Below are 10843 nucleotides of genomic sequence, written 5' to 3' on the forward strand. Positions count from 1 at the left end.
ACTGGACCACCTTTTGCATCACGTGGATGGCTGAGTGTGTGTGCTGCTAACCTGGAGAACACATGGCACCAGGAAGCACTATGGGAAGAAGGCTAGCTGGCATAGGCAGTGTGATTCTTTCTATCTTCTTACAAATATACCCAGAATCAAGGGCTTAGTGTCCCACAAAGACCAAGAGAATCTCATCCATGCTTTTATCTCTAGTAGGGTTGATTACTGTAATGGCCTCTTAATTGGACTCCCAAAAAGATTGTAAAACAGCTGAAGCTCATTCAGAATTCTGCTGCTAGAATGTTAACCAGGACCAAAAGAACAGAGCACATCACTCCGGTTCTTAAATCTTTGTACTGGCTTCCAGTCAGTTACAGAATAGATTGTATGTGTATATAAAAGACAAAACCTTAACAAGAGTTTTGAGAAAATCAATCTAACCTTTACAGTGTCTGACTTCTTACTAAACTTCTTACCGTTAACTGGAAATGCTTATAGGGAGGCTGGAGTGTTAAACATTGCAATATAATTTATATTAAATCGAATAATTCAAATAAATTACACAATGAAATAGCTGTTTCTTCAACCGGTAAACTATATGTGGACAAGGCTGTGGATTGCATTTAATACTTCTGGGGACTCTGGTGCAGGTATTTCCTCATACAGTTTTTTTTAGATCCATTTTGAAAACATGGCAAAAAGTCTGACATTATCTTTTAATGTACCTATAAAGTTATAAACTAAAATTAAATATAGTTTGATTTGACTGAAATTAAATACAGTTGGATTGCAATTTCCTTGCTCGAGTTAACAAAATAATCAAATGTTTGCTGCATTGCATACATCCTAGTTAAAATATTTAGCTACACATGGTAATAAACAGGCTACTGTTTGATTAGGTTTGATATTTCCATACAATTCCAGATAACCCAATTTAACAAATAACACACAAAATATACCGTGGGGCAAAAAAGTATTTAGTCAGCCACCAGTTTTGCAAGTTCTCCCACTCAAAAAGATGAGAGGCATGCAATTTTCATCATAGGTACACTTCAACTATGAGAGACAAAATAAGCAAGATTTCTGGCTCTCACAGACCTGTACTTGTTATAAGTATAAAAGACACCTGTCCACAACCTCAAACAGTCACACTCCAAACTCCACTATGGCCAAGACCAAAGAGCTGTCAAAGGACACCAGAAACAAAATTGTAGACCTGCACCAGACTGGGAAGACTGAATCTGCAATAGGTAAGCAGCTTGGTGTGAAGAAATCACATGTGGGAGCAATTATAAGAAAATGGAAGACATACAAGACCACTGATAATCTTCCTAGAGCCGGGGCTCCACGCAAGATCTCACCCTGTGGGGTCAAAATGATCACAAGAATGGTGAGCAAAAATCCCAGAACCACACAGGGGGACCTAGTGAATGACCTGCAGAGAGCTGGGACCAAAGTAACAAAGGCAACCATCATTAACACACTACTCCACCATGGACTCAAATCCTGCAGTGCCAGACGTGTCCCCCTGCTTAAGCCAGTACATGTCCAGGCCCGTCTGAGGTTTGCTAGAGAGCATTTGGATCTTGCTTGTTTGTAGGTGACCAAATACTTATTTTACCGAGGAATTTACCAATAAAATCATTAAAAATTCTACAATGTGATTTTCAGGATTTTTTTTCTCATTTTGTCTCTCATAGTTGAAGTGTACCTATGATGAAAATTACAGGCCTCTCTTGTCTTTTTCAGTGGGAGAACTTGCACAATTGGTGGCAGACTAAATACTATTTTGCCCCACTGTACCATTAATGCAATTAAAATATAATAATTATTAATGAATAAACAAATAGAATTCACTGAGTTACTACGATTATGATCAACTAAAATGTCTTAAATTGCAATCAGGTGCACCAAAAAATTTAATTATTAGAAAATCCTAAGAGTAAATTCAGAGTGTCCAGCCTTCCATCAAAATTATAAACTTGGTCTGGTTTGAACGTGATGCCAAGATCAAAAGACCTATCCAAGCCTCACCAAAGAACGATTATTCACACCCATGAGGCAGCGAGGGGTTCAAGAGCTGACCAAAAGATGCTCATAGAAGTCTGTAAGAAACCCTGGTTACCATCAAGGGATCTATAATGTGATCTGGGCAGATGAATGAATGAACATGGATCATACAATAGGACAATGATCCAAAACATATAAGCAAAGCTAACAGAATGGTTCAGAAATCAGATAAGGAGGGATATGGAATGGCAAAGCCCAGATCCCAATCCTTTAGAAATGCTGTGTTGGGACTTGGAAAGAGTGGGCAGAAATTCATCCCATTTAGTGTAAGAGACTCATGGACCGTTAGAATAAATGGCAGATGGAATATTCACTGTGATACCCCGGATCCTTGGCCCGTCCCCATGTTGAGAATGTGTTGAATGTCCCTAACCCTAATCAAAATTCTGCAGATGGCCTGTGGGCTTTACCGGGTGTCACAGCTAATTTGAATGTTAATCAGATTTAAAAAAATTGACATTTAAAGCAATTGTTTGAAAGTAACAGCGTAATTAAGCTTGGCTGGAAATCCACTTTTCAGCAGGGCATTGATCCCATCCACAACGCCACTGGAGTGGCTCGAGAACACAAAGGTCAATGTCCCAGAGGCTCTGATCTGGTGTTTTTAAGAGTGTGTGGCACTATTTGGAGATGAAGGTCCAAAGGTGTCATCCAACCAATCTGAACAACCTGGAGTATTCTCTCTGGATAAGTGTGTCTGCTAAAGGACTGAAATGTAATCTGCTAAAACGAATAAGCCAAAATCTTCAAGCTGTTATGCAGCAAAAGGTGGCTCTATCAAATATTGCAAGGAAAATTTGAACATATCAGATATATGCTAGCAACATATTTCAATTTATTTTCTTGCAAATATTTTCTAACATAAAACCTATTTGATTTACAATAATAGATTTTCAGTGACAATGTTTTAAAATAAAATACTGTATATGTGTCACAGTTTGTCTTCGTGGTGTGTGTGTGTAAAAAAGGAGTCGAATGCAGGGAGGCAGTCAAAGTATATGTATTGCGTTCCTCTTTCAAAAAAGGAGGTAGTACTCAAATAGCGCACAAGCGCATAACAATTGCGCACAGCAAATCCAGAACAAACTGAACATAGAACAATACCACACAAAGACATTTTATTGATCCATTTGTAATTTAGTAAAACGATAGAAGTGGTCAGGGCTAATAATACTTTTGGAAAGTACTGAATGCAAATATTATTTATGTCTATTTCTGGTTCTGTGTTGCAGGTGGAGAGTGCTGCTGTGAAGTGTGAAGAGACAAGCCTGAATTTCCTAACACCTGGCTCCAGTATTGATGACCTCTTGTTACACAAACAGGTCAGGCAGACAGACAGATAGACATATTGAAGTATGAGAAGATAGGCACCTATCTATAAAAGTATTTCTGTGTGTCTCCAGGAGCTGACAGTCATCTCCCCAAACCTGGTGCCACAGAAGCTGGTCCAGAATTTGGAACCTCAGAATCTGGTTTGTAGAAGGTATCGTCCAACCAGACAAAACCTTGACACCCCCACTATGGGTCCCCCCCCCCTGCATCACCAAGCCTACACTAAAGTCAGTAATGGAACAGAGAATATTTCTTACATTTGATAATGTATTAATCCATAGTTTTTCCAAATACATTTAATTGGCAGATTATTTTACTGCAAATTAGTTTCCTTCCTGATTTGATGTAATTAAGAGAATTTGGTTTTAAGTATCTTGGGTAGCATTGACGCTAATAACTGACTTATCTTGGCAGATAATTAACCTTTTAAACCCAATCTGAGGTGTTGACTGCCGTGCGTTAACATGAACAGATGATGACTTTAACAGATGTACTAGCCTGGATTAATCCTGTGGGGGTCAGGTATGTCCTGGACCTGATACTAAATGGTCTTGCAGGTCACTGAAGATAGTAAGATAGCAAGTTTACAATAGAAAAGTCAGAGTGTTACAATGTTTGCCAGGTGAATATCTGATATCACCCATCATGTGGAACCAACAAATGGCTGCTGTCGTTAGAGGTCACTAAGGGCTTATTGACATTACAAGAGGGAGAATAAAAGACTAAATAGACCTCTCTTATTTTGAATAATCATTTCCATAGCATTTAATATTTGAGAAGTACCATCCAGGACTGTGGGAAAACCAAGTGATAGTGATATCAATGTCTGCAAGTTTACTCAACAGAATAATCTAGTGTCTCAAGTCTTTTTCGGTACATCTCGAAAAATGTAATATAATCATCATGTAAATAAGCCCCAAAGTTTCCTAGTTCACAACATCTGGGTAACTAGAAGAATCTATGGGTGTCTATCCAACCCAGATCCTAATGGAAAAATGATTTACACTGTAGTTACTGTTTAAACATCTCTTAGCTTCTTTCCTGTCAGTACTCTCCTCTCTTTCCACTTCTTTGCTTCCTTATTCTTTGCTCCATTTCTCCTCTCCCCACTTTCTCTGTCCTCATGTCCTATTCTCTCCTTTCCAGTGTGACCACAAGGCAGAAGAGAAAAATTCAATCAGTCATCCGTGAAAACCAGGTGGCCAATGCAGTGTTGACGCGTCTCAACAGTGAGCTACAACAACAGCTGAAGGTCAGTCTTCCTCCTTCATCTTTGTTTCTCACTGCCTCACACACCTCACTCACACCTTTATCTTTTTTGTGTCTTTTTCACACGCTTCTCACCACTCTTTCTCTCTCCCCACTTTCTCTCAATTTCAATTCAGTAGCGTAGTTGCATAAAGATGGAGAACATTGCATATAAAGACGGAGAACATTGCATAAAGATTACAACATTTCAGTTGTAATGTAGTTGCACCGGCCCCACATACATTAACACTAGAACCGCCAGGCCTTTCAGACCCCAGTATCTTCCAGAGCTGAACACCGTTTGGCGTCATTAGCATATGAATTGTCCCTATTAGCATGGACATTCTCCTCCACAGCATCACCATCCAGCCAGAGCATCAGTTCATCTACTGGGTCTTAGTCTTAGAAATAATGAATTACAGAATCTGTATTAAATGGTTAATGAATTTGAAAAAGTTCAAGAATGTGTTTGTATTGAAGGTCTTATATGAAAAAAACAACAAAAAGAATAATACATTGAACGATTTTTGGTCTAAACTCCACTCGCTGTGTTTGGAGGAAGAAGAAGGATGAGTACAACCCCAAGAACACCATCCCAACCGTGAAGCATGGAGGTGGAAACATCATTCTTTGGGGATTCTTTTCTGCAAAGGGGACAGGACGACTGCACTGTATTGAGGGGAGGATGGATGGGGCCATGTATCGAGGGATCTTAGCCAACAACCTCCTTCCCTCTGTAAGAACATTAAAGATGGGTCGTGGCTGGGTCTTCCAGCATGACAACGACCCGAAACACACAGCCAGGGCCAGGAGGTTGGTACATGGACTGGCGGTAGAGGTACAGGTGTGGAGTAGGCAGAGTAGTAGTGGACGGGCAGGAGGTTGGTACACGAGCTGATGATGGTCGTCAGGAAGATTCCTATAGTCACTGGGAGACAAGATAGTTTAGATCAAATAACAAGGCGTATTTCAGGATTTCGTTATGAGCCGTAACACATACGAATGTGGATCAATGATCCGGCAGGGACGGGTCGTCAGGGCTCCTCAGATATACAGCCGGTGATAAGCCAAGCGGGAACAGGTGTGTGATAGGTAATAGGGAACAGCTGGCACCGGCTCTACTCCAAGGAGTGACGCCACGCCCCCTAATGCGTTGCCCCGACAACCTAGAGAAACCAAAACGCGGCACCTCAAGGGAGGTAGGACGTGACACAGTTGAAGAGTACCTATGATAAAAATGACAGACTTCTACATGCTTTGTAAGTGGGAAAACCTGCAAAATTGTCAGTGTATCAAATACTTGTTCTCCCCACTGTAGCTTACTATCAAACTAAGTGACTTGCTCAGTTTTGTGAAGACAATGGAAACAAAATAGCTAAGCATCATCACACACAAGCTAGAAACCAGGAAATGTTAGCTAGCTGGTAAGTTAATGATGTTACCTAGCTAGCTAACGTTAACAGTAACATCAGTAGCTATAGCTAGATAACTACCAATACAAAGGACTTTGACAACTTTTGAAAAGGAATTATATGTAACTAGTTAGCAAATGTTACACTTACCCGTATACATGTAGGAATGTTTTGCTGCAGACTGAAACAATTAAATATCCTCTGATTACATACAAAGTCCTTTGTTGTTTTCGTTTAGTCTGTTGACCTGGTTTACAACACGTCTTTTCGCTATCTTTCACACTCAAGGCATTCAATACTCCAAGAATCTATGTATCTTTCATTGTTACTCTCATAACTGCCATGGTTGTCCTTTTCTTGTAAATGTAATCTGTGGACAGTTGTTTTATACAAGAGGAGCCAGCGTTTTCTTTCCACCACTTGCACTGCAATGAAATGCCTCAATTTTGCCTGAAGGTTTTGAACTGTATCAAAGTCCTTTGGTGGACGATAGATGACAAGAATTTCAAACCCTAGTGGGTTAGTGATTGTGACAGTATGGAATTAAAATGAGGATATGGAAAGTGTGTGGGGGGGAGGTGGAAAGAGAGAAAATCTCCACTTTGGAGAGATAAGAATACCTGTGCCACTGCTCCATCGACCGGATGTTCTCGGGGTTCGAGAGAACACATAGTTGGGGGAAGAAAGGGTGGCAGGGGCAGCAGTATTTTCTGGGGTGATCCAAGTCTTGGTTCCAAAAAGTCAAGTGACTGAAAGGCAGCATAGGCTGAGATGAAGTCTGCTTCATTGACAGCAGATTGGCAATTCCAGAGGATGCCAGAAACCAGGGATTCCACATGGGTTGTATGTGCAGGATGCAGTAAGTTAGAAGGGTTTGCGTGACAGGGAGTGGAGTGTCAAAGACCCTGACAAGTGGAGGAAAGGATGGGAACAGATAACATTTGACATGCTGCTGAAGGACTCTGAGACCATGAGGAAAAAGATTCCAAGAGAATCTGCCTGCAGGATCCACTGTGGGTCTCTTCCGGTTGCAGGCTCCACTGTGGGTCTCTTCCGGTTGCAGGCTCCACTGTGGGTCTCTTCCGGTTGCAAGCTCCACTGTGGGTCTTCTTCCGGTTGCAGGCTCCACTGTGGGTCTCTTCCGGTTGCAGGCTCCACTGTGGGTCTCTTCCGGTTGAAGGCTCCACTGTGGGTCTCTTCCGGTTGAAGGCTCCACTGTGAGTCTCTTCTGGTTGAAGGCTCCACTGTGAGTCTCTTCCGGTTGCAGGCTCCACTGTGGGTCTTTATGCCAGTGTAGCAAAATACTGTTAATCGATTCAGTAATTATGCTAATAGCCTAACAGTAACTTATTGACATGCGCTATAGATTTATAATTTGTAATTTCCTCACAAAAAACTTCCAGGTCTTCAGTGTTGTGAAATACAAACTAGAATGGCTCGAAGATTGATTCCCTCTCATGTTCATCCGGGCCCTCACTTGTTTCTTCAACCCAAAGCTTTCCATACAGCTGTGTAGCCTCTGCCAGTTCCAGTTCCTCTTCAACATCTTAAGACATGTTGACCTATGCCCTTGCTAAACTCTTTACAAAAACATTTAATAAAGCCAAACACACAGTTATTTATCATCCATGACCCAAACCAGAATGTATCATCCATGGCCCAGATTAGAATGTATCATCCATGACCCAGATTAGAATAATCCATGTTGACCATAATGTATTTGTGGCCTTGGGCCTACTTCCGAAGCAGCCTTAGTATGTCTATCCCATTCTTTTGGGTCAGGGTCCACCACCAGGTCAATGTCTTATCCTGTAGTATCAGACCCATTTCTTATCCTGTAGTATCAGACCCATTTCTTATCCTGTAGTATCAGACCCATTTCTTATCCCTGCTGCTGTGTCCTTTAGTGTAGGAGGCCATTGCAACCCTCAGTCTCAAGTGGGAGAATTGGGGAGTGTTTCCTGAAACTTTTACTGTGTAAGTACTAGTTTTATTTTTACTACACTAGCTCATAGGCCAGTTTTCCACAGTACCTGGATTGATGAGGCCAACCAGACCACTGTCATCTACTTACATGAGTTTGACAGATGTGTTGTTGGAGATAAAGCCTTTGGTGTGTGTGTGTGTGTGTGTTGGGGGGGGGGGTGTATGTGCATCCATCTGGCCCTCCAGTGCTGAGGGATAACGAGACTAGAATATGCAAACCCATCTTCATGCAGTGCAGTGCAGTCTGCTTCCCCTTCCATTCCCATTAGGAACACATGCAACATACCATCCATTCCCATTAGGAACACATGCAACATACCATCCATTCCCATTTTCAGTGATCTGGTGGGGAAAAATAGTTACTATAAAACAGACAAATGTGTTGAGTTAAAATGTAATATTTACGATAGAGTGCCAAGCCCTACTCAAAGGCCTTACAGCAGCCAAAAACATAGTAACGTTATTTTGGGAAGAACCACATTTTCTACCACTTTGTAGAATCTTTTGTATTGACTGCAAAAACAAGTTATATAATACATATAGATTACAACAGATTACAACTCACAGCACAGCAGGTATATAATGCCCAAAACCCCCATTAATGTGATGCCAACATTGTATGGGTCATATGTCAGAACACATACACCTGTTTTAGTCTAGAATATGTAATTATTTGTCATATTGTTTTGAATATATCAGGTAAATCATGTGAAGAATACAACATATGTCTAACCAGCACCAAAATACACAACTGGCATTTTTAACATAGAACATGGACCAGTTGAGCATGGGTTCATTAGTCACATTCAGATGATAGGAGATGCTATTCTAAGTGAAAAGCTTGTGTCACGGCTCCTCAAACACTGTAAACGGTTGAATAATATAACTATTGTATAAGTGATTTTAAGAAAGAAAAATTGGAAAATAAAATATACAATAAAAAATTACAATAAACAGGAAGTAAATATCCTCCACGCTCCTCTTTTCTCCTTGCCTCTCCTCCCCTCCTCTCCCTTCCTCTTCTCTGTTTTCTTTCCTCAGGAGGTTCATCGTGAAAGAATCACCTTGGAGTCTCAGCTGGAGATGCTCCGCCCACTTGCTCCGGTCTGACTTCTCCCTTTCCTGTGAGTGACCTGCCTGCTTGCCTCAGCGTGACTCCACCCCCTTTGCCCCAGCAGGACCAGTGAACTCAGTCCCGAGTCAGTAATGATGAATGTACTATCACTTAGAGATGCACTGCCTCATCATCATGTTTAGCTGGGTGAATAGGACTGAACAAATTAAGATTTTCCTTTAGTTTGTTCATATTTAACATAAGTAACATACACACAAAACTGAGCGGCAATCAGACCAGAGACTTAGAACTTGAATGTGTTATATCATATTATTAGTACTATCCCATATTGTTATCATATTGTCTTAAACCATCACCACCATAGTAATGACTGATTCGTCTGGATTATTGTGGTGCCAGCTAAGGTCATGCTTCTATTTTTGATACATAGTTGTATGTTGTATCTGGGAACAGCAGAATAAGTGTTTCCTGTTGAAGCTTAACAAAAAGATATGGAAAGTTTCATCATGTGATGTGAATGCTAAAATAAATCACCTGAATGTTAATTAACAGCTGGCCAGTACATGAAATATTTTTCATGGATAAACGCTCCACTGATTATCTAAAACAACTAAGCATAGATTATCTAAAACAACTAAAGAATACATTTATCAATAAATCCTGTCTATTTGTATCTTATTGCTGTAACTGTTTTATGTTTATAAAACCCCAAAGCGCAAGCAAGCAACAAAAAATATGAAGTATACAGTGAAAATAAAGGGATCTCAAAGCATAACCTTGATGAACACCTGACCCTAACCCTAACACTAACCTGAGTATATCTTTGATTTGTATGACGATAGATCATCCACAGATATAAAACTGGTCTGTGAGACAGTATATGACCAACAGGAATGGTCTGTGAGACAGTATATGACCAACAGGAATGGGCGGTGTTACAGAGTATGTCAAACAGGAAGGGTCTGTGATACACTATATGACCAACAGGAAGGGTCTGAGATACACTATATGACCAACAGGAAGGGTCTGTGGTACACTATATGACCAACAGGAAGGGTCTGTGGTACACTATATGACCAACAGGAAGGGTCTGTGATACACTATATGACCAACAGGAAGGGTCTGTGATACACTATATGACCAACAGGAAGGATCTGTGATACACTATATGACCAACAGGAAGGGTCTGTGATACACTATATGACCAACAGGAAGGGTCTGTGGTACACTATATGACCAACAGGAAGGGTCTGTGGTACACTATATGACCAACAGGAAGGGTCTGTGATACACTATATGACCAACAGGAAGGGTCTGTGATACACTATATGACCAACAGGAAGGGTCTGTGATACACTATATGACCAACAGGAAGGGTCTGTGGTACACTATATGACCAACAGGAAGGGTCTGTGATACACTATATGACCAACAGGAAGGGTCTGTGATACAATATATGACCAACAGGAAGGGTCTGTGATACACTATATGACCAACAGGAAGGGGCTGTGATACAGTATATTACCAACAGGAAGGGTCTGAGGCAGGGGCAAAAACTTTGGAAGGGACATTACATTACATTTTCTCAAGAGCAATTCCTGAGGAGGACACCAAAGGTAGTGCTGTGATATGGTTTTAGTTGGCTTTATCGGTTTGCTCGCTACTGTAGCTCTGCAAATTCAGCTATTGTGTGTGTGAACCCTCCCAACATAAAACAAACTGACTGGAT

At 40.9% G+C, this 10843-nt stretch overlaps 1 protein-coding gene across 4 annotated transcripts in view; it reads left to right on the forward strand.

Annotated features, from left to right (window-relative positions):
- The window catches only part of reps2 (RALBP1 associated Eps domain containing 2), a 62729-nt gene extending 53066 nt beyond the window's left edge, over positions 1 to 9663 (forward strand). For all 4 annotated transcript variants that reach the window (XM_034293689.1, XM_034293690.1, XM_010868203.4 and 1 more), the window contains 4 exons: positions 3294 to 3383; positions 3465 to 3544; positions 4540 to 4645; positions 9081 to 9663. In XM_034293689.1, coding sequence (XP_034149580.1) covers positions 3294 to 3383; positions 3465 to 3544; positions 4540 to 4645; positions 9081 to 9149 — 345 coding nt within the window. In that variant the 3' untranslated portion in view covers positions 9150 to 9663. The remainder of the gene's footprint in view (positions 1 to 3293; positions 3384 to 3464; positions 3545 to 4539; positions 4646 to 9080) is intronic.
- Positions 9664 to 10843: the final 1180 nt, after the last annotated feature.

Source organism: Esox lucius, chromosome 8, assembly GCF_011004845.1.
Source record: "Esox lucius isolate fEsoLuc1 chromosome 8, fEsoLuc1.pri, whole genome shotgun sequence".
In the NCBI taxonomy this organism is placed as follows: domain Eukaryota; kingdom Metazoa; phylum Chordata; class Actinopteri; order Esociformes; family Esocidae; genus Esox; species Esox lucius.